At 36.3% G+C, this 25,494-nt stretch overlaps 1 protein-coding gene across 1 annotated transcript in view; it reads left to right on the top strand.

Moving 5' to 3' along the window:
- Window positions 1-8,363: 8,363 nt before the first annotated feature.
- Window positions 8,364-25,494, top strand: part of il16 (interleukin 16) — a 32,184-nt gene continuing 15,053 nt past the window's right edge. Inside the window, exons 1-11 of the mRNA XM_084107593.1 lie at window positions 8,364-8,561; window positions 14,752-15,146; window positions 17,334-17,446; window positions 18,460-18,592; window positions 19,966-20,076; window positions 21,088-21,190; window positions 21,543-21,691; window positions 22,830-22,940; window positions 23,026-23,140; window positions 23,281-23,354; window positions 23,705-23,924. Of these exons, the coding sequence (XP_083963719.1) occupies window positions 8,549-8,561; window positions 14,752-15,146; window positions 17,334-17,446; window positions 18,460-18,592; window positions 19,966-20,076; window positions 21,088-21,190; window positions 21,543-21,691; window positions 22,830-22,940; window positions 23,026-23,140; window positions 23,281-23,354; window positions 23,705-23,924 (1,537 nt within the window). The 5' untranslated portion in view covers window positions 8,364-8,548. The remainder of the gene's footprint in view (window positions 8,562-14,751; window positions 15,147-17,333; window positions 17,447-18,459; window positions 18,593-19,965; window positions 20,077-21,087; window positions 21,191-21,542; window positions 21,692-22,829; window positions 22,941-23,025; window positions 23,141-23,280; window positions 23,355-23,704; window positions 23,925-25,494) is intronic.

The following is a 25,494-nucleotide window of genomic DNA, read 5'->3' as shown; positions in this document are numbered from 1 at the left end:
ACTGCTTTATTCCTCAGCATAATATTTCTCCAGATCATGTCTTACAGTAGCTTTGTGTTATAACAGAATGCTCAGTGCAACTGTACAGTCAAAACTTTTTACTCTCCAAAATCATCCTCAGCCCCGCAGACCCTGCCCAGGGCCTGTTATTGTCTCTCCTGAAGGACCAAAGGTTAGATGGGATGGCGTCATTGTCCTTAAATAAAGCTGCGTCACCTGGGAGGATGACAAGAGAGAAACATTTCCTGACATTGTCTGTATGCTTTCTTTGTCTTTGCCTGGGAACAAAGTAATTTCCCTGTTAGGGCCAGGCGTACTGCAAGCTGCCTAACGTAGACGTCCGAAATACTCAGAGGCATTTCAAAAAATAGAAGAGCTTGTCTGCAGATTGAACCAGAGTTATTATCACTAAATAAACTGAAAACATTAAAAAAAAATATTTACTCAAAATATAATCAACAATCAAAATAAAATTTGGTAACACTTTATTTTACAGTGTCCTTGATACATATGTTACATGTACTTGCCATAGTAATAACAGTAAAGTATGCATAATTGCATGCAACTAACCCTCAACCAAACCCTAACCGTATAGTACATGTAGTTGCTTAATATTACTCAGTACTTAAATATATAATTACACTGTAACAATGACACCTTCAAATAAAGTGTAAACTAAAATTTTAAATAGTTACTCATTTTATTTCAGCTAGTTGCCAAGGCAGCATTTCTCAAGTTACTAAACACAGTAAAATTACTAAAACTTATTAAATAACAACTAAAAACAAAACTTTATATATAGACATATTTATATGTCTACAAAGACACAAACAAAAACATTCTTAAAACGTTAAAGGGGACCTATTGTGCCCATTTTTACAAGATGTAATATAAGTCTCAGGGGTACCCAGAATGTGTCTATGAAATTTCAGCTCAAAATACCCCACAGATATTTTATTATACCAGGGTTAGGCAAGATCAGGTCGGTCCTGGAGAGCCACTGTTCTCCAACCCTAATCAAACACACTTGAACCAGCTAATCACTGTCTTCAGGACTACTATATAGGCAAAAAAAAAAATTCAGGGTTGGAGCTAAACACCGCAGGACAGTGGATTCAAGACCGATGTTGCCTACCCCTGTATTATTCCATGTTAGTCCAATTAGACTTCCTTTATTAATCCCCGAGGGAAATTTTTTGAGTGGAAAGAAAAACATGCTGTTGTTGTGCATGTACTGTATCTTTAAATGCAAATGAGCTGCTGCTCCCCACCCTGCTTTCCAGAAAATGGCAGTTCCAATACTCTGCCAAAAATGAAAACATCTGTTTGTTATTGATTATCTAGTGATTTATATCATGCAATTCTGACTTTATAACTCACAATTGCAAGTTTATATCACGCAATTCTGACTTTATAACTCACAATTGCGATTTTTTTAATCACACGATACTGAGATGTAAACTCGCAAATGCGAGAAAAAGTCAGAATTGTGAGATAAAAAGTCGCAATTACCTTAATATTTTTTATTCTATGGCGGAAAAAAGCTTCCATACATATCAGTCTAAACTTCTGATATATGGTTTTCTGAGCGCCCACATCCGAAGCACGCACACAGAAAGCTGGAGGTCAGACGACGAATCACGAGTGTTAAACTAATTTCTCTTTCACGTCTTATTGCATTTAAAATGTAAAATACACACAAGGTTATGTCAAAAACACAAAGTTCACAAATGTGTATATGTGAATAAAAGTGAAAGCAGCGTATATATACAGTAACAACTGCTATATATGCTGTTAATATGAATCAAACAACAAAAGAAAAACAGAAAATCACTCACTGCTCTGTGCTCTTGATTGAATTGCTTTAGTAGCTTTAATAATAATTTATCTCTTACTTGAATGTTGCTGTTAAATGCTCTGGCGAGAAGATTAACATGGTGGACTGTGTACAGCTCACTCAGGGGAGGAGCTAAGCTAATAGGGCAGTTTCCATCGCTGGTCGTGGGCGGGGCTTGTTCCAATCTGACATCACATTATAGCACATTCCCGAATGGCTCATTTTGAGACAGTTTCAGATTTATAGGGAAAATAACAAACAGAGTGAATGGATTTTTACTACAATAGGGTGGTTGTGTACACACACTGCAGACACATAAATATGTTTTTTTGTTTTTTTTTAAATATAAAAGTGAATTTTGCATAATAGGTCCCCTTTAACTAAAATTCAAGTGAAAACAGAAAATATAAAAATGAAATATAATTCAAAAAAACAAAAAACAAAACAAAAAAACAACTAATAGCATATCAATGATGCTAAAATAACACTGGCATGAACTGGATTGACCAACTCTGACATATTCTGTAGGCATATGACTTTTACTCAGGCCCGCCTTGTTTGTTTAGTTTTAAAATCATGTGATACTGGCCTTACAAGTGTCAACAGACTGCCATATAAATAAAAAAGAAAGCTCAAATCATCCAGCTTCGTGAGGAGATGTGTGCTATCATTTATCAAAATGATTAGACTAACAATTTTCAATTTTCAATAAAGATCGCTGGAAGAAATTTTCCGTATTGAATTTTCACAGTTGTTGAATTACGCGTTTCATCGTGTTTTTTCACATTAAAGACAATGTCTAAACTTTTGAAATTTACCAGTAGGCCTACTAGTTTCTTTGAAAATATAAAATGTTGTTTCATGGATTATTACATTGCATTTTGATTTCTGCAACAATTGTTCATAGAAAAAGGAAAAACATTACACAGCAGCTTCTATCTATTTCAAGGCAAAACATTTAACGGATGAAGGAACGAAGGGAAAAAATACCCTTGGCTGCATCTGTGTTGTAATCCATCTTCGTACCTTCCCATTTGCTAATACGAACCAGCTCTATGAGCATCCTATGGGAGCATTCCCAGGGAATGATATCATCCCTCCCTGACAGGCAGCATGCTGAACAAATACTAGATAATAACGTGTTTACTCACAGGGCTCAATTGTGCAATAGACAAGAAAGATTTGGTTCTTGTTAGAAAAGTAGCATCTGTAAGTTAAAGAAAGACACAGACACACACACACACACACTGCTGTATTCCTGCATGGGCCGCGCGTTCACACAGATGCACTGAGAGAGTTATAGCAGGTGCGAGAGGAAGTGTCTGTGTGTTTAAGTCGATCCCAAAGTCACAGACAGATTTGAGGTCAGAACATCATGCATAATAATTTAATACTGGCCAGGGTTTTCACTCTGCTCACTGCACTCAGAGTTTTATAGACAACAAGGAAGTTATATATAAATATTACACACACGAACGCACGCACGTGCACACACACACACACACACACACACACACACACACACACACACACACACACTACCGTTCAAAGTTCGGTGACAGTAAGAATGTTTGTTTTTGAAAGAAATTTATACTTTTATTCAGCTTTTTTTTTTTCAAATAAATGCTGTTCTTTTTAACTTTCTATTCATCAAAACAGGTATATATACTATAATGATATGAAAAAAATATGCTTACAACATTGATAATAATAAGAAATGTTTAGAATGATTTCTGAAGGATCATGTGACACTGAAGACTGGAGTAATGATGCTGAAAATTTTGCTTTGACATCACAGGAATAAATACAATTTTTAAATATTTTTTTTTTAAAATAGCCATTTTAAATTGTAAAAATATTTCACAATATTACTGTTTTACTGTATTTCTGATCGAATAAATGCAGCCTTGGTGAGCATAAGAGACTTCTTCACAAAAAACGTGAAAAAAGCTTATACTGAACCCAAACTGTTATTGTTTAAAAATACATGCTGAAAGTGATGTTCGTGTAGGAGGGCAGAGAGAGGCGGGTGTTCCTTTAGCAGGGCAGCCAAAGTACAATGTCTTCCTCTTGGCGCGCTCTCTCTCTCTCTCTCTCTCTCTCTCTCTCTCTCTCTCTCTCTCTCTCTCTCTCTCTAAGGTGGGGCTCATTTCCTCTGACATACACACACACACACACAGTCTCACAGTAGAAAACCATCATGTTCTATATACTATACCGCAGCGGCTCAATATTCTGTTCACTGTCTGTCTAGCACAGTAATGATGACAGTAAGTTCATTGGCTGGCACATGGTAACCAGTCAAACTTTGTAAGTAATTTTTTTAAGAAAGCACATATTTCAAGCAAAATATTCCACAAAAAAAAGATGTTTGTTGGGTATTAAATGATAAAACAATATACTGTTTAAAATGAAGACAAAAAAAAAATATATATATATATTTTTTATTCTTATGCCCTTGTAATCTTTAATCAAAATAACTTCTCCCTCTTGCAGTGACATCGCTTCTCTTCTCTGATGATGTGTTTACTGGCGTGAGGGCGGGACAACCTGTCACTCACATGAGATCCACCAATAGCAAACCACAACCATCCAATCAATTCCCAATGGACAAAATCAAGTCCCGCCTTACATATTTTCTTGTTCCAGAATCCATTTCACTTGGATATACATCACAATATTGAAGAAAAGACCATCGCAACTTCCATTTCATGTTGACTTTTTTACCACACTGTATACTGCCAACTAGTTTTAAATACAGGTATGAAAAAGAATGCATTGCATAACCAGGGATCAAGGTTTAGCTTGTTAGCATGACCCGGATGTCCCATAATGATAATACCATTTTTCTGCTGCTCTAGTGATTATTCACATGGAATTTTGAGTGCAGGTGATTGGCTAAAAAAAACAAACATATGGTCCCATGAGCAAAGATCTCACATTACGCTTTGAGAAGGTCCTGTGCCAGTTAAGCAAGTGAGAATGCTAACAATCAGCTTTCTCCAAGTGTGCATACTGTGCACAGTGTACTAAAGAAAGAGTATTACAGTTGTGTGTTATTCTGAACATAGCAAGCGTGTATTTCTAAGTGAAACTGAATGTGAAGTATTACAGTTGATGATCACCAGGTGGCAGAAACTAACTGTGAAACCTGTAGACGTGATCTACAACAGATATGCAGATAATGCTGCTGTCTACCAGTAGAGGGCGTCACTGACCATCAAGGTGAACCTGACTTCACAACATGTTCCTGGATCAACATCTTTGGGATAACTTATGGGTAGGGTTAGGTTTAGGGATAGGGTTAGGACAACATTTTTGGACAGGAATGTTGTTCCATCAACAAAATATGTTGATCCAGGAGCATGTCTTGGCAAAATCAACCGTCAATCAACAAATGAGATAATGGCGTGAACCACAGTAAATATCTATAAACCACTGTAATGATAGAAGGACTCTTAAATGGGACACTAAAATTGTAGTGTTTTTTTATTTATTTGTTTTTCCTTTGACTATTATAATTAATTATTTTAGTAGTTGTAGTAGTAATAGTAGCAGTAGTATAGCCTTAAAATTAACCTTTGAATATAATACAACTTCTGAACAGACAATAAGCAGAATTACTATGACTAGACTGAATAGGAAAATAACAATAAAAAAAACAAAACAAAAAACCATTGATTTAAGCTTCAAATCAATGGGACCCTTGTGAATGTCACATTGCTTGGTGTGTCAAAGTTTTTATTTTATTTAAATCGTTTTATTTATTTATTTTATAGTTTGTTTACATTTTTAGACAGTTTATATCACATTATTCATCTTAGTTAAACATATACTCCATAACTTCACATATCCAGATATGAAGTTTATCAGCCAGAAAAACTACTATTTTAACATATTAACAAAGTGTTTTACTTGTGTCTATTTGTGGAGTGCTCCCAGGACTGTGTATTTGCACAGGGATTCCTGTTTATCCAGTCAGAAATACACTGCTCTGCACACAGACTCTCTATTCAGGCAAGGTGTGTGTGTGTGTGTGTGTGTGTGTGTGTGTGTGTGTGTGTGTGTGTGTGTGTGTGTGTGTGTGTGTGTGTGTGTGTGTGTGTGTGTGTGTACGTGTGTGTGTGTGTGTTTACATGTGCACTGAGAGACCTTCTGTGCTAGGACTGGGGTTAATTAAGGTAAATTACCCTAGCACTTCATTTAACACAAACCCAGTATGTCCAGCAAAGCTGCATCCACTAACATAAACACACTCAGACAGAGAACTCCTTCATATAAACTCTCCATACTCCAGATCTGGACACTGAAAGGCTATAAAAGTGAAACCCAGATGATGGTTACAAACTCACACTGTTGCTTAAACCAGCAACTAAACTGAAGGTACATGCATGAAAATGATTTGGTAAATTTGCCATTCCTGAAACACAATGCTTGCAAACCAGCAAAGGAATGGTGTTATAAGTGTTGAAGGCTTTGGTTTGTGGCATTGCGCATATTTTGTTCTGTCAACAGCGCACAAGAAACAAAACAGTTATGCAGTGTAAAAATATATATAAAATGTTATAATATGAGACAAAACCAATCACAATTCAGTATGCAAATAAATGTAAGAAACAAACATTGCAATGTCATTGCTGTCAGTTCACAGATTTCCACTTACAACAATTATTAAAAATAAATGCCAAAATAAATTGTAATATGCATATGGTTGAAAACTAATTAAATGGAGACTTCTCATCTCAGAATTTGTCTCCTGATAAAAATTCTTCCGTAATCTCAAAGTCTCGGTTAATCTTTATTTTAAGGTGTCCTTGTTACAGTGTAATTATACATTTAAGTACTGAGTAATATTATTTTGTTCTCACTATAGGGTTAGGGTAATGATTAGGGTTTGCTTTAGGGTTAGTTGCTTGTAATTATGTACAATTTAATTGTAGCATTTGTAACAAATACATTATTTATAAAAATATTCCAAAATAATCAAACATATTCTTCCAAGAGCAAATGTCCTGAGTTGAATTAATTTTACTTTGTCAATTAACGATAGATTAATATGTATTTATTTCTAAGTCTCCTATAGGGAATTTTAGGAAATCATAAGAGACAAACCTGATACTTAAATGAAACATGACAGAGAACTCCATTAGGATTCCTGAGCTATTAAAGAGCAACCTCAGGGCAACAAGATATTCCTCTGGGTGATGCTCTCATAATAACTGCAGCAGCGATCATATTTATAGCATTACTGTAAGCTGCCACCGCAGTCTCACTCTTCTTACAGACGCAATGAATTCATGATCAGAGTTTTGCATCTTTTAGCCTGCCAATAAGCTTTACATTTAACACATATACACTGTATACCATTTCAAAATCTGGTGTCGGTGAGACTTTTTAATGTTTTTTGAAAGAAGTCTCTTATTCTTATTCTTCTTATTCAGTCAAAAATGTAATATTATATTATTATATTATTACAATTTAAAAACACTGTTTTCTATTTGAGTATATTTTAACATATAATTTATTCCTGTGAATTTTCAGCTTCATTACTCCAGTCTTCAGTGTCACGTTCATACTAATAGGCTGATTTGCCAAAACATTTCAAGAAACTTTTTCTTTTTAGTATTATATTTGCTGAAAACAGTTGTGCTGTTTTGGTGGAAACATTTTTTAAAAATATGTAAGCACTCGCATCGCTTCATGAAACTGAGGTTAAACCACTGGAGTCACGTGGATTACTTTAATAATGTCTTTACTACCTTTCCAGGGCTTGAAAGTGGTACCGTAGTTGCGTAGACTGTCAGTGGGGGGACAGAAAGCTCTCAGATTTCATTCAAAATGTTATATCCTTAGTAAGAAGGAATGAAAGGCATTCTTAAATATGGAATTCTTTAATGAACAATAGAAGTAGCAAAATAGAACAGCAGATAGCAGCTGGTGCAACGCTTCAGACTACCTCTACCGCCACCTACTGGCCAATATGCACAGAAGAACACAACACAAAAGATCTTCATTTGTGTTCTGAAGATGAAAGAACGTCTTACAGGTTTGAAATGACATGAGGGTGAGTAATGCAGAATTTTCATTTTTGGGTGAACTTTCCCTTTAAGGCGTTTTCGTCCAATTACACCATATGGAAGAAAGCAGCATGAACATCTTCAAAACCTCCCCTTTTGTGTCCCAAGGAAGAAAGAAAGACATTGGGGTTTATTAAAATGACACCAGTAAATGTTAACAGAAATGAATCTTTTTACTTCATCCAAATATGAACCCAGTTATGCACTAATTATGAGAATGCATTGATTCAGAAAGGCAGAAAAGAAAGGCTTGCGCATTGACTAGGTGTAGGGTCACTTTCAGAAGGAGAAAGTCTCCCTCTCTCTCACTTTCCAAACTGTCAGACAGGAAGAGGGTTGTGATTTGGTGGCCGGTTGTATGAGACGCCACTTGTGTTCAGCTGGCCGCTGGAAAGGGAGGGTAGGCGGCAGTTACAAATGCTCCTCTTAACTCACTGACAGCCTCTGGCACTACTCGAAGTGAGAGAGAGCGAGGAGAGAGAGACATTTCTGAGTATAGAGGGGGAACTTGTTCAGCGGTGGACTTTTATCATGCTGAACTGACCAGCGTCTTCCCCTCTGGAATACTCTACAAAACAACTGCTAGCAGGACGAGACTCGCAACACACTGATCACTTCACTGCAAGAAGCCAAAATGCTCAGCTTTGGTGAGTGTTCATTTGATCCCTCTTCAATGGAAACTTACAAGCGACGTTTAGCCACACCTGATTCAGAGCTCAGAAACAGATGTTAGGACAGTGTGACTGGCATCAAACAAACACATGCAGAAAAAAATTGCATTGCATGCAAGGACAGAGCCACAAAACTGTGGCGAATCCCAGAGCTTGTGCGTTTAATACTTTCCTGAACCCCAGACGCTAATGTTTGTCTTAATTAGATCGGATGGAGACCGATCCATCAACGGGCTCCCAGCTAAACCATGCAATCTGCCCAATGCATCAGTGGAAGTATATAACATGCGCTGATTCATATTGCAGTTCTGAGACTAACCTACAATTTATTACCATTACAAAACAGTTGAATGTTGTGTCGCAGGATAACTGAATGCAGGGTTTGCTTGGACGGCTTTTAGTCATTGCATAATATAGAAATGGTTTGATTAGAAAAGGCTCTGCTTGCTAGAATTTGACAAATGCTTTTGATTAAAGGGGGAACTGTTTACATGTTCATAAACAGTGACAGAGGTGTTTAAGGGAGAGGGGTAATAAACCAGAGAAACACCAACTGAAAATGAATCGATGGAAATCTGCAATCTAGATTAGTTAAACTATATTCAGTTAGTTTGCAAATAGCAGTAATTAGGCACCCTAGCAACCAATGAGCATTGCCCTAGCAACCACACAGCAACACATTTTACATTGTAGCAGCAAGTTTTGCATTGGCAAACGCAGCTCAATTTCCTTCTTGTGTCTCATTTTGGATTAAACATACTTCATCAAAGAGATAACAGTCGCATTATGATTCGTGCATTATTCTGTTCTCGTTCTTATTGATGAAAGCCCGTCTGATCATCAGGGAGGACGGGAACAAACACATCTTCAAAAAGTCTTCATGGTCATTTATTTATTTAAATGCTATTTCTGTCAAATCGTCATTTACACAGTCACGAACCGGTGTTTCTTTTGGTCTATTTTTCTCTTAGAAAGTTTTCAAACTAAACAGTATGACGGTTCTGCACCATTACATCAATGTTTGAGTCAACATTTCAAGTGGGAAACAATTTTATACTGTGCCACTGAAATAACTGCAAATTATATTCTGCACACAGTTGGAAAATATCATTGTAAATGACAAAAATAGAGTGAATATGCCATTCAACCATTTTACCTACATTTTACAGTTTAGCTAGTGTTTTAGCACAACATTAGGTTAGTTACACACCGCAAACACACTTATTCTGGGAGATAAATCAAACAGCATAGCTCGAAACTATTCAAAATTATTGCAAAGGATCAATTTATACTAGGCTTAAAATGTTGGCAAAAGTTTAAAAAGAGTCCCAGGCATCTTAAACAAAGTGCTAGACTATCAGCCAGAGAGCTGATCTCAGTGATTGCAAAAGATGTTGGCAGATATGCTACTTTTGCTCCAGTCTAAAGCAGGCAAACACAAGGCTTACACAGGCCAGATGTCTATTAAGAGAAGCAGAATTAACTTGTTCAGGACCTCACAAACATACTGCCTTGCATTGTACTGCATATATACACAAGTGACTTATTTGAAATGCTCAACAAAGGCAGCAGCCCAACTCACAACTGATTTCAATATAGTTGGTGTTAGCATGCTTCTAAGCAGATGACTCATAAGTGCAATAACAATAAGAAAACAAGCAAAACACGTAGCACACACAAATATTAGGTAAGATTTCGAATCATACTGTTACATAACATACATAACTATTTTTATTTGATAATTTCTCACTTTATTGGCCATCCTGAATGATTTTTTTCCACTGAGTTTGTTGCAAGATTGCCTTCTCCACAATGGATACATGCTAATAGAGCACAGCAGTGATGACGTACAGTATGTTTGTTGGCCAACCTGCAAGTTACCATCACCCTACTCTCAGCCTCAGACGTCACACGTTGGCTGAACGTCTGTTGCATATGGCACACAAAATTGGTTGAATTCTACAGGACTTCCGGGAGACGTGTGTGTCGCACTCTTTAACGGTCTGCCTGGAAACAAAGACGCGGTGATGCCAAACCCCCTCATGGAAGAAGAACACCGTCATATTTACAACTGTGACAATGAGCTCTTATCAGGATCAACTAAACCCTGCATAAACTCTTTAAAATACGTCCAAGAGTTTTACACACCAGTCTGTTATTGTAGGGACATTCGTTACATTTACACGCCTCTAAACATGACGTGGAACAAAACGAACTGTGATTGGTTGCGTTGCATGTCGGTCAGACGGCATCTAGGCATTCCTTGGCCAATGAAAGCTGTTGTGGAGTCCAGACCTTCTGCCGTCAGACTGAAGGTCTGGCCACACGAGACTACATCACCCTAGTTCCCTTGACAACAACCTAAAGGATTTTCCCTTGAGCTTTTGGATTATTGCAGAAAATACGTTTTGTGACCAACAAATGTTTATGATTTTAACAAATTTTGTTAATCATGATCATCTTAATGAACATACCTTTTATTAATTTTAAAGCCTATAAATACATTCGTCAGAAGTAAAATGCTCAATTTGCAAATGAACGACACCATAATTAAGCTTCCAACTCTTTCGGTCTTTATTTTAAAAAACATTTTCCCTGAAAGTTGAAGTTGTAATAGGTTGCAAGAGCATGATTATAAACACAGTGGGCCTGTCAAAACACCCACATTTGAGGTTTTTGCACCTGACCACTTGTCTAAATACATGATGTATTTCTGGAGTTTGGCCAAAGTGTTCAAGTGTTTACTAAATACATATAATCTCTGGAGTCTCTATACCAATAAAATGTGCAACACTTTACGACCAAATTATATGTAACATCCAATTAATTGAACTTACACTGGAAAGTTTTCCTAGACATGACACACAATCGGGGCACGTAAGTTCCTGGACGTAATGAATGAGGGGATACGCTCAGAAACTGCTCCAAAGCGGTATTAAAGTTAGTATGGATTACTGTGCGTTAAGTGTAGGCACTTACGTCCTGTCATGAGCACATGCTCTTAAGTGGCCAAGACTGCAAGTGTGAGTATTTGGACAGGTCCAATGAGGCTGTGAAAGCGGATTAGTGAGTAGATGAGCTTACCTGTTCGTGTGATGACACTTAATGTCCTCGACAACCTCTTTAGTCCCATTTAGCCACTTGTTAGAAACTGCCTTCAAGACAAGTAAAAGCTTTTAAAAATCACAAGGGGGTATTACTTATGCGTTTTATGTAGAATAATATCTAGAACTTGTGTTAACCACCGAGCTTATTTCAGGCATTTAACCAAAAAGCCATAAAACCCATTAACTTGGGACGTTGGAACTGATAGTGCCAAAATGCTAACTTGTTTCCAGATTTTTGCCTACAAAAATACATCATCCCTGCAGCACTCTATGCTGCCATACCTCCACACATAGGCCTATATATATAGTATCACTGATGCCAAAAGCGAACTTTAGCTTCTGTTACACCTCCATGTCATACTGACACGAAGGGCATTGATGTATTTGGATCATAAAGCAAGATTTTGCTGGTTACATTTTGTCCACGCATGTGTTTATTTTTAAAGTATACTGATTACACATTTAATCAGCTGGTTTTAAACTGGAATTTTTTTATGTTTAAATTTTTCTTTTTTGAACACCTAACCCAAACCCTACACGTAACTGTAGGCTACTGTATTTTTTTAACAGTTACTGTAGGCTACTTCAATCTGCATGTTACTGTCCGTGTTCGGAGTTCTATATTCAGAAATGTTTAGGTTCAGGTGCTCAAAAATATCTACATAGGCTAACAATGTAACTAAGTTATAAGACGATAAAATTCCAACGCCTTTGGCGGCAGGATATTTTTTAAGGTATGCCTATATTTACTTCTCTGTGTATTTACGCTAAAGGTTAGTTCTCACTCAATGCAATGTATTTCAGTCTACGTCGGTAAAAATACACTTTTCTTCGCGACGCGACAGTGTAGTGAGAACGGGTTGTGGAAAATCATTCCGCCTACCTGAACATCCTTCAATAGTTTACATCAGGAGCACGACCATGCCTTTAAATGCTGTCTTTGTAGGCTGCTCACTAGGGGTTGGAACAGAGAGCCTCGCGGTTCATTGCGTCAGGATCCATGCTCCTAACAAGCCTGGACAAGGGTCTCTCCGTAGACTAATTACCCTATCAAACTTCAGCAGCACCACAACATTAGAGAACTTTCTGGACGCTGGAGCCATTTGTTAGTATTTGAAGTTGGGAATATCCTATGCCAGAGAAAACAATGGAGCTGCTGGGTAATGTAGTGTTTAAAGACCAAGAGTGGGAGCTACTGTCATAAAGTTTCATTTGTGGAGGTCATAATGTTTCTAGACTTCAAAGGAAGGAAATATTTTAATTCTCACATGAGCAATCTGAGTAAGACTGAGGGTAATGTCTTTCCATATAAGTGATTCATGCAAAAGTGATATGGATTAAATATCAAATAAATTTGTGATGGGTGAAGGAGAGAATGTGCATGACAATTTATTAGTCTCACTATATGGTTGAAGGGATAGTTCACCCAAAAATGAAAATTTACTCACCCTCATTTCGTTCCAACCCATACACAATAGGCCAACATTTGCTGTGGAATACAGAAGAAATTTTAAAGAATCTTCACGCAGCTCGTTTCCATAAAACACTGGTTGAAGCTCTGCAAAGGAGACAATAAAACTCCATAAGAGTGAAGTCTGATAAATTTGTGAGAGAAACAGACCAAATTTTCTTTGAAGTCCTTGACAAGTAAGATATCATAATGTAAAATAATAGCAGAACAACTTAAACCTGAACTCCAGCTATATCAAAATTGATTTTTAAAACAGTAAAATGGTACAATATTTTAGCAAACATAAAGTGTGTCTCTAAAGATATTATCTCATATCTCAGTGGCACGATGGCGTTGTATAAGGCCATACAGCTCGATTGTTAAAGCAGTGAATTTTATATCTATAACATTAAGACTTATAACATTAAGATTAACATTTTTTACATAATCTATCTTTACTGCCCCTCTCATTTCAAAACACCAGTGACGCCTGTGATGTAAATAAAAACAAGAGCAATATTAGCAAACAACTTCTGGCTCCAATGCAGGAAGTTTACTGACTGGTTTACTGAAGGTCCCAGGCCACAAGCTTTCATGCAGACAATAGGCCTATGACAAAGAGAAATTTTAATATCTGAGAGGTCATGAAACTATGCACATGCAATCTTCTCTCTGTGGTACAGTAATGCTCACTATCACCACCAGGTGACTATGACATCATTCTCACCAAGCGCTTTATCCAGAAAGTACATTGCGATTTAGACGCTAGCAGTCACAGTATATTCCCACATGTCAGCGTGAATATGAGCTCATCTCACATGACTCCTAATGTATGTGCAGGGGGTCATTTATAATGCATGACAGATCCCGTCATGCCTGTAAGGAAAGAAAACAACAAAAACCATTAGGTTTAGACCCTTACTTTTACTGATGATAATAATGCTTATATATGTATAGTGAGATTTGCATAAACGGATCAAATGCAGATATTACTGGGGGAAGACAGTTACCCATCAATTTTTCAGTCAACTGCTGCCTTGATCAATATAATTAAAGACCATCATTATCCATGTTTTTCTTCTTCATAATGGCTATATATTTAATATTTTGTATCTTATATTTATTAATTCCATAGCATCTTCCATACAATTTTTATTGTTGTTTTTTTTATAGGCTATTGTACATATATTATTTCCTAGTCATTACTTTACATTACTTTTGTTTACAATGCTTTGGCGATATTGTACGTAAACATAAATTGAAATTGAATTGATTTGCGTAATCAGAGTGTATTTTATAATTGATGATTGATAAACTTGACAGCTTCACATTTAAATGATGTAATGAAATCAAAATGTCCCAAATGAACTATCCCTTTAAATCTGTGCAATCCATTTCATTTCCTTCATTTTGAAGGCGTACAGTACAAATTCCCTCTCACAGTCATGGGGCAATACTTTCTCTTTTTTCCCCCCTCCCGTCATGGAGCAGAGAAGAAAAGCGCTCTTATCTGCGCCTGTAGCTCTCTATGATTTCTGAGAACACTTAGAGCACAGGAGGATGGCAGAACGGACTCCTAACTGAATTTTCTAATTGCTCTCGTCTGCAGAGCGGCCCCCTCCATTAGCAGTGATGCATCCTGGGAGAGAACCTCCCTCTGTGGCCATCCTGCCTCTGAGAAACACCCACCACCAGCAACTGCACCACAGGAGGAGAACCAAGAGGATGGAGAGGGGGAAACCGGGACTGCGCTCCAAGAAACTGGCCATCCTGTCACGGTCGCTCATCATCTGTAGCTCCAGCACCAATGAGGACGCCTCCAGCCCAGAGGAGAGGTACTGTGAGCCCTGGGACGCTGGACTGGAGGAGAGATACCACAGGGACCCGCTGGAAGGGCCAATGGGAAGTTCGGAAAAGTGCATCACGAGGAGCATCAGTGTCCAGGCGTCTCAGAGGGGACAAGAGGGCCCCAAAAGGACTATGAGGAGGTCCTTCTCCATCAAGGTATGTATTACCGATGACATCACAGCAGCTGGGCTTTCCTATTGGTTACATCAGATGACATGTGAACGGAAATGATTTTCACAGGTAGAATAGACCTTAATCAGGGTAGCACCATATTTAACTTTTGACAGGAATGAAAACAAGGCTGTGATGGACAGAAGTACAGTGCGGTTAGTGGATTGTACTGTTGTTGTTAGTACGTTTATACGATGCTTGCCATTGTAAAGAAAGTCTTTAAGTCTATCATAGCCTCGTTTTCATCCGCGTTAAATCCAATATGACGTCTATCCTGACTGAGGTCTATTAACTTTTGTCACATTTAGAAGGAACTTAAATCATTTAAGTTTCTATAACTCTTTTTCTAAACTTAAATCATTTAAGTTCCTACCGCTCTTTTTATCAATAAACCTAACGATTGTCCAGAAACTTTAGAAAGAGCTTTTCAAACAATTTGTTTGCATAATGCACAGCTTTCCTGTCATGTTTAATTTATTCTGCCGTATAAAATATAAGTGGTACTTATACTCAGTATAAGTGGTACTTACTCAATTTTGTATTATTTGTATTGAGGGAAAGATATGCGTTCAGCGGGCGGTCACTAAAGTGTTAACACTGTTATTTTTGCCGTTTATTAATGTGAAGCTGCTTTGAGACAATCTGCATTGTATAAAGAAATGTGACTTGACAAAAAACAAAATAGGTATTAATGGGTTAAGAAAGTGACCATGGACAAAAATAATATCACTGCAGAAAGCATACACTATATAATCTTTTATAAGCCTGTCACTTATAGACCTTTTAGAGACTGTCTCATTATGATGATATCTGAGAATGTCAGAGTATTTCTCAAAAGTTTTCCAATGTTAATTCTGGCTTGCCTGGGATCACAGGGATCTCTCCTGGAAATGAATCATTATCACATGGCTGGTGTGATGGGAGATTCTGTGGTTCTGCCCAACTCATTACTCCTGCACAAAAGAGAGCTTGTTGTGATACAGAGAGACACAGAACGCAGAGCTCATACAGCTCACATAGGACATTCTTGTGAAGTCTTAAAGCATAACATACTGATAAATCACTCTGTGACCTTTGCACAACATATAAAAAGTGTTGTAACAACATTTACTTTGCAATGGCACTGCTGGGACTTTATGAATAAGAGATAGACTATGTTCACAAGTGATTGCTATAGCCAGACGTTTGACTTGTGGCTCAAATGCTAATGTACTTTGTAACTTATGCTGACCAAGAACGACCAACTTAGACAAGAAAAAAAAACATCATCAGTTTTGGAGACAGATCAATCTGAAATAGATGATGCCACAATAATAATACTGCAGAAAATAAATATCATTCATAGTATGGTGTATCACTTTCTCGCAGAAAGTGGTTCTTGGTTTTGTGTAAGTTGTACACAAATTGTAGCACTTTACAATAAGGTTCCATTAGTTAACATGAACTAACAATGAAAAATACTTCTAAAGCATTTATTAATCTTAGTGAATGTTAATTTCAACATTTACTAATACATTATTAAAATCTAAAGTTGTATCTGTATATTATTTAATGGACCTGAGCTAATATGATCTAACAATGAACAGTTGTAATTTTAATAGCAAACATTAATACTGTAACTTGTGCATTGTTAGCTAAAGGGACCCTATTGTAAAGTGTTACCCATGAAATGTATGATGATACTCAGTGGTGAAACATTGTGTCCCACAATGCAATATTCTTCACACTAAAAATGAAAGGTCAAGTCAACCATAATGCATTGTGGGACACAATGTTTCATAACTGATCACCTGAGTATTTCATGCAAACAGAACATTCGGTGCACAGTAGTAGTAATAAGGTAGTATGGTATTCCAACCTGAATGAATCTACTGCTGAAAAGACGGCCTTTTTGGAAAGTTTGTTCAAATTAGAATTACAAGCACTTGACAATTTCGGTTTCCTGAGCCTAACACTCATCTAGTTAATTGTGAAACATTGAAGCTCTTTATAGAGGGGCCCTGTAAAGGTCACTGATGTGGTTCATGGTCTAATAAAGCACAGCTATTATGGTCACATTTACTTCAGCTGTCAAACCGTGGATTTCTTTTTTTTTTTGGTTGTTAAAAGACTTTTTATATGAAGAAATAGTAGTGCCCTTGTCTGACTGTTCTGATGGTTCCTCTGGAACAGGAAAGCAGTTTCTGGAGAATGTGTGTCGCCACACGCGAGGAGGGTCTACAAGTGGGTGATAACAAACTTCAGTCCAGCGACAATGGTGCTACTGTTGGTCAGGATTTACACAGGTATTAATCAGCTCATTTCAACTGTTTTATGTTGTTCTAACACAGGCCTCAACAATAAGGATCTTTCTGCTGGTCAAAATGGGCCAGTATTTCAGAGTTTCACTGACCCTGAGACAAAAATGACACATTCTGCAATTTTTAGTAACATGTTTTTAAGATTTACATTCAGATGCAATAATAATTATATAAAAATTCAATACTAATTATTTCAGATGTAATAATAAAGATTTTATTTATTAAATTGTATATTAGGACTTATTTACAAGCAATATTTACAACAGATATAATTCATATTTATTATTAAAATTTACTTTAAAAGGGTTCATAATTGAATGAAACCCCATAAAGCATTCATACATTTATAAATAAAGTGTAAAATTAAATAAACATAATTAATTAAATAATATTTATTATTCAAATTGTAATTAAATAATAAGGATTTATTATTGTATAATATATATTATTTTATAATAATAATAATAATATTTTTATAATAAAAATATAAAAAAATGGTCCCAGTCCTTGTGTCAATCTTACTAGGTAAAGTATTGAAATTACTTAATGAAACCATTAAATAACATAAGCATAATTCATTAAAATAATATTTATTATTAGAAATTGTAATTTAAATGTTATTAATTCAATAAAAACAATAATAATATTTTTTATTTTATTAAATTATTTAAATTATTAAATGGAATCATTAAATCAATTAAGAATAATTCATTAGAATAATATTTATTATTAAAATTGTAATTAAAATGAATTAATAAATTTTTTATTAATTCAATAATAGTAATACTAATAATTAGTAGTATTGTAAAAATATATAAAAAACTAGCCCCAATCCATGTGTAATTACCTCTAACAAATTACACATGCCCTCTAATCTATTGGCATATTCCCATGAAAAATACATGCACGTAAACATACACCACACACACACGCAACTCTATATTGCAGTGTAAATGCAAGTGCCCTAATGCACATATTTTCTTGTTTGTTGTCTCTAGGGACACTTATGTCTACTTTGGAGACAGGCTTGCCCCATTTAACGGACAGGTTATAAACGATCAAAGAAAACAGGAGCCTGATCCAGAGAGAAAGCCTGTGCTGAAGACTGTATGTAGAACCACCAGTACTGAAGTAAGACTTTATTTGTCCATTAGAAACATCACAACATTCCTCTGATCTGATTAGAGGCCAGTTCTGTGGGTTGGGATAGATGAATGTCTATTCTAAGCTTTCTGAAAATGTCAGACGACCAGCCGAGATCCCAAACAACTCCACTCCTACAAACTCTGCTATGCTTCTGACAGCGGGCGGACATTGCTATGCAAAAATCAGGAGCTCATTCCTCTGAACAAAACATCTATTGTTCTTGTTTGATTTATCAAGCCAACAAAATGAGCATGCTGTTTAGTTGAGAATGGTTTCAATTAGCCATATACAGAAATACTTAAACTAATCAGTGAACTTCAAAAATTCAGAAATACGGAAACCGTCTGCCTTGGAAAAACGAAGAACTCCTTTGAATTAAGCAGTCTGAAACATTTCTTTTTGTTTAAATCAGTGCTTTGAAATTCTGAGATTTAGGTTATGCTTACTCAAAACAAGATAAACATTACAAAAAGAAAATATAATGAATGTCAACTATTTTTATGACATTTTCAGTAATTGATGAAAATGTGAATGCAAAACTCTCCGCCATGATGCTAGAGTGTTGTGGGTGGTTGAAAATCGTATGTTTGATATCTTGACCACTGCATTTCCAAAAGCTATTTGATTTGACGTATAATTTAAATCTGTAGCACAACTGTTGTGAGATAAGTTACAACCAAAGTTTAATACTTAGGGATACGAGTTTGTACAAATCACTGAGGTTATCGAAAGTCCACTTTAGACATTCTAGTAACTAAGTTACTTTGCAACTGCGTGTCAACTAACTCTCATGTGTTAGGGTTAGTAGAATAAGTTGAAATGCACTTGCAAAGTTACTTATAGTCAGTGGAATGTCTGTTGGGGAGCATCAAAATAAAGTGTTAGCAGATATTAAGCAGACAGTCTACTAATACTCTAGTGATATACTAATGAGAGTTGGTTGACATGTACTTCTAGTTACGTCTAGTTAGTAGAATGTCAAAGCTCTACTAACTAGAAACTACAAAGCTACTTATAGTTAGTAAAATGTCTAAAGTGGACCATTGAAATAAAGTGTTACCATAAGTATAAGTACTATAGTAATAGTGATGCTTAACTTAGCAAACACCACATAACCAGCAAAGCATACTTGGTTCTTCTACCTCTCTGTGAGCAGATCTGAAATGCACAGGTCAAATGTGATTATATAGACCTTAACCAACAGAATTCATTCAGGACACTGAGCAGATCCCAGGTGCAGCAGAAACTAATTTGATTCAGGACGGGAAAAGAGACACAGAATCATACAGGGCTTTCGGTATGATCCATTCAGAATTTGAGGAGAATTGTTCCATGTTTTTCTGTTGTTTGTACTGCAGGGTTTCTCTCCATGTGAAAGCAGAGCTCTGTTCACTAATGTCAATGAATCAGACCAGTTTGGCTACAGTTTCGGAGAAAAGGAGGCAATGGGAAACAACAATAACTTGAAGGTGGGAAACAAACCCTGTTTTTCCCTTCAGTTGGAAAATCTTCAAAGTTAGAGTGCTTTGTGATGCCTCTTCAGCTACATTAGGGTTATAAATGTTGTGTTTTGTGTGGTATAACTAAAATGGATATATTATGGACGCCAGTTTCTGCCTTACAGTGAAAAAATACATTTATTTCTTATTAAAAAATACATACATAAGAAAAAGTCATATTGTAATATTTAATGTCATAAGAAATACAGTTGCAGTTGTGATATATAAAGTAGCAAAGTCACATTTATGAGAAATAAATATGCAAGTGTGAGATATAAAGACATAAACAATAAATAAAGTCACAATTACTTATATATAGTTACACTACCGTTCAAAAATTTGGGGTCAGCAAGTTTTTTTTTAACTGTTCATTGTTAGTTCGTGTTATCTCAGATCCATTAAATAATGTTAAAAGAAACAACTTTTGATTTTACAAGTGTAATAGTATATGTTGAAATTAACATGACCTAAAATTAATAAATGCTTTAGAAGTGTTTTTCATTGTTAGTTCATGTAAACTAATGTAGTTAACTAAGGTTATCAAATGAAAACTTATTGTGATGTGTTACCAACACTTTTCTTCAGTATTCATCAGGGATGCATTAAATCAGCATATTGGAATGATTTCTGAAGGGTCATGTGACACTGAAGACTGATGATGAAAATTCAGCTTTGCCATCACAGGAGTAAATTTCATTTTAAAAGATATTAAAATATAAAACAGTCATTTTAAAGTATAATAATATTCCACAATATTGCTGGTTTTTTTTTTTTTTTGTCTTTTTTTACGGTATCTCTGATCAAATAAATCCAGCCTCAGTGAGCATAAGAAACTTTAAAATGTCAAAACATTAAAATGTCTTACTGGCCCAAAACGTTTTAACGGTGGTGTAAACCAGCCCACATCACCAGCCCTGTTTCTAAGTGATTTGTAGAATACTATATTTTTCTAGCATACTACCACTATGTGCATGTATGCAGATGCCAGTTATTAAGGTGTCAGACGATGACAGCAAGAACTGTGATGATGAGGATCAGAGCTGCCAAGAGACGTCCTGCAAAAGATCTCGCTCCAACTCCACCAGTGAGACAAACCTGCATGAACACGACATTTCGCACAATGCAAGAGTCATAACACTAATCCAAATAATGTCTTCATATTTATTTTTTTAGTATAATTTGATCGTGCTAATCCCAGTTGGAGCTCTGACTACACACATGCAACACTGCACTGCAGAAGAACGGCCCTTTTTCATTATATAACCTAATAAACTCTTGAGAACATCCAACAGAAGATGTTTTGAGCTCCTGAATGTAAACATATGATGTCCTACACTTGCTTCCCAACACTGATCCATGCACATACTTTTTACTGTGTCCATTATCCAACACCGAGAAGATGTCTTATGTAACTTCACGTGTCCACGTGCTTTTAGGCGTTCACCCGTACTGGATCGGAGACTTGGATACCATCATTATGAAGACGCCAGAGCTGTTCCCGTGTCACGCCCACGCCACCACAGGATTTTACGGCAACAGGAAGTCTCTCTCTCAACAGCTGGAATTTCCTCATAGCATTCCACAGGTGAGGGAGGTTGACCGGATCATGCAGTCTGCTGAAAGGCCAGTTTACACCAAGGACGATAACATAAAAAGTCATAATGTTATGAGTTATGACATAAAAAGTCATAATTATGACATTCATGCTCGGTTTCACAGACAAGGCTTAAATCTAGTCCCAGACTAAAATGCAAGTTTGAGTTGTTTTAACTGAAAGCAACTTGCACTGATATACCTTAAAATATGTCAGTGCCATTGTTTTGTCTCAAGATGCTCACCAGTAATGTTTTCTTCTCAGGCATGTTTATAAAAGCTAATTAAATGTCCTAATTTAACTAAGGCCTAATCCTGGATTAATCTAAGCCCCGTCTGTGAAACCAGGCCTGAAAGCCATAATTTTTCATTATGACAGTATGCCATAAATTACTTAATATGTCATAATTTAGACATTTCATCTGATAAATATGACTTAGCGTGTAATAATTGTGTTTTGGAAAATTGTGTGTATAAATTTGAATTATAATACATTTTTATTATAAAATTAAAAGTTTAAATATAAAATGTAAATTAAAATGTAAAAATGTTTTTAAACTGTGTAACTGATATAACAGATATAGCAAACTCTTGACATTTTTACAATTGCAGCGAATACATTGAATAATAAAAGTTTTTGTTAAGTTATAAGCTAAAATTTTTTGCAATCTGGTGACTTTAAGGCAAAAAAAAAAAAAAATGACAATGATTTTAAATATGGCAAAGTGCCTGGTTATACTGGATTGCGGATGGTTTGTGAATAACTTGTTTATGTAAAACACTTACAAAAACTCAAAACTCAAAATTGTTTTGCCTGAACAGTTCTGAATGAGACTACAACAGTGAATGGTCAATTTCCTTTCAGCTGTTGCACTTTATTTGATAAGGCCATCATTATACTGGTAATCAAATAAATGGCTGTTGCAGTAAGTGCTCAAAGCATCACTACAAAGTGCTTTCCCGCTCCACATCAGCAAAGTGGCTATTTTTAATGAACGTCATGGGAATGCCACATCTAACACAAATACAGTATGAACACATCTGCTCTGTGAAGCAGAATTTCATGAAATGAAAACATCTCATATTGTCCTTTTTGGCCCTGAACGTAGACCTTTGACATGTCTCTGCAGGCTGTGGTTAGACCATCTCGCTCTCTAAGCTCAGCACACTTGGTCCCCTCCTGCAGTAGCGTACAAGCGTTCATCATCTCCAACATCGTGCTCATGAAGGGCCATGGCAAGGTAACCAAACACAAGTCAGATATGCAACAAATATTATGATGCGTATTGAGTTCTCACCATATAAACCGCTCTCGTGGTATTCCAGGGCCTGGGATTCAGTATAGTAGGAGGCAAAGACAGCATGTACGGCCCAATGGGGATTTACGTGAAGACCATCTTCCCTGGAGGTGCAGCGGCCGCTGATGGAAGACTACAGGAAGGTGGACTCATTAGTAAAATATCATACTGTAATTGGTAATCTATCCAGACACTTGCCTCAAAATGTAGCTTTCCCATCAACACTCACAGCTGCATTACCCAGAAGTGGATAGAAAACTATATTAGTGTTTCTGGATTACAGGAGACGAGATACTGGAATTGAATGGTGAATCTCTGCACGGCTTGACACATGAAGATGCCTTACACAAGTTTAAAGTGAGTAGCCTCACCTGGATGCCTTCATTTGTCATTTGACTGATGTGGTTGATGACTGATGGCTGATTTAATAGTAACTTTAATAGAAAATAAAAAGTAAAATGCCATAGCAAAAACTGTAATTAGTTAAGTGAAATACTGTGTGTATATATATATATATATATATATATATATATGCATACATATATAAGTACACACTCATATATACATATGATTTATTTTATTCAATATTTACTCAAAAAGTCTAAAAAGGTCCAACTATTACCTGATTAATCCACCTAGACAATATGTCGATCTATCAGTAATCCATCAAGTTTCACCAGCAATAAACTTGTTTTCTCTTTCTGAAGCAAGTGAAGAAGGGTTTGTTAACGCTGGTGGTGAGGACCAGTCTGCGGGTGGGCGCCTTGCTGGGCAGCAACGGACAGGTGTCTCAGTTATGCAGATCCAGATCGCTGAGCTCCAGCACCGGTATAAGCCGAGTCAGTGCTGATTTGGGAGACTATAACTGCCTCAATAACTCTGCAAAACCCCAGGACAGAGTCATGATGGGGATCACGTTGCAGAAGGGTTAGTATCCAAATCTCAAAGTTTTATTCGTCACATAGGCTACACACTGGTACAATTGCAGTGAATTGTTTTGTCTATCAGCACGAGCTATGAAATATAAAATTAGCTCTAATTAGTTTCTCATTCAAAATGTATGACTACAGGAGAGTTATACATAATACACAAGTTACATTTTTCTAATATATTTTTAAGCTTGGGTTCAGTCCCTATTTGTAATTGCACAACAATGCTAGTGAATTCTTCAGCATTGCTTGTCTTGCATTTCACAGAAGAAAGAAAAACACAGATTCGAATGACACGAGTCTTTCAAAGTGAGTGAATGTTGACAGAAATGTCATTTTTGAGCTAGTGGACTGCATTTCTAGTTTACGCATATCTGACTGGGATACAAACTGCATTGCAATCGTTGCTTAGACTGAGTTAATGCACTATTCTGAGCTCCTGCCAGCTGTTGCTGAAGTTTCATGTCACACATCAATCAAACGCTTTCATTCTGAGCCCTGAACATAAACGTCTCCAGAGCTAAAGTGTGCCTCATTTGTGTAGCTGCATAACACCATAAATTAAAATCCTTGAGTGACTAATGTTAGGGAATTTACAATTAAAGACCCAAGGACCAGATATGACCAGGAGTTAGAAGTGCAGTCAATTTAAGACAAGAGTCAGAATTATAATAAATTAAAGAATTTAATTTAGTTTGCAAAGATAGTTTGCAGTTTCATCAGTTTCAAGACTCACAAGGAGTTTGTAGGCCGCCTCTCTACATTTACAAAGATCACAGCAGTTATACCCTTCACCAAGGTCTAAGCTACGTCATTACTTCAGGTTGAATGATTCTGATTGGCTAAGAAATAGATAAATATAGCACATCTCCAAAGTCTGTACGGCCGTCATCAGGACCCTGAGTTAGGGACCCTGTGTCCCTCCGAGGTCACGAGACTGTGTGCCTAGGCGTCAACATGTTGAAGAAAACAAGCCAGTCCATCTCCAATAATGCCACTTGTTCCTTAACCTGTAACCAAGAATACTAACACACACACAGACACACAGCTTCTTCAAGGTTGGATTTGGTCAGGCTCTAACTATAAATAGGAGACTCTTCCCAAAACACCAAGATAATGCGTTCTTTCTCTCAGTCAGAGGACTTTAATATAGAACAATAAAGTAAATGCTTTAACTAAAAAATGGTCACTTAAACTATTGGTTCCAATGACCCTTGTGACCTATAGTTGTCATGGTGAGCTAGAAGAACAGATTTATGTTTTAAACAAAATGAGTCAGTAACACTTTACAATAAGGTTCATTAGTTAACAGTAGTTAAATACCTTAGTTAACATGAACTAAGAATGAACAATACTTCTTCAGCATTTATTAATATTGGTTAATATTAATTTCAACATTTACTAATACGTCATTAAAATCAAAGGTTGTATTTGTTAACATTAGTTAATTGTCCAGTGATTTCATGGTAACTAAAAAATAAACCTACTATATACATTAGCCACCATTTTATTGTAACTGATTATGATGTCTACAAAAGTCTCAGAAGAAAATGAACGTGTGAGTATTT

This window comes from Abramis brama, assembly GCF_963993115.1.
Source record: "Abramis brama genome assembly, chromosome: 3".
Taxonomy (NCBI): Eukaryota; Metazoa; Chordata; class Actinopteri; order Cypriniformes; family Leuciscidae; genus Abramis; species Abramis brama.
The sequence above is the reverse complement of the archived record's forward strand: the minus strand, read 5'-3'. Positions and strand labels throughout refer to the sequence as shown.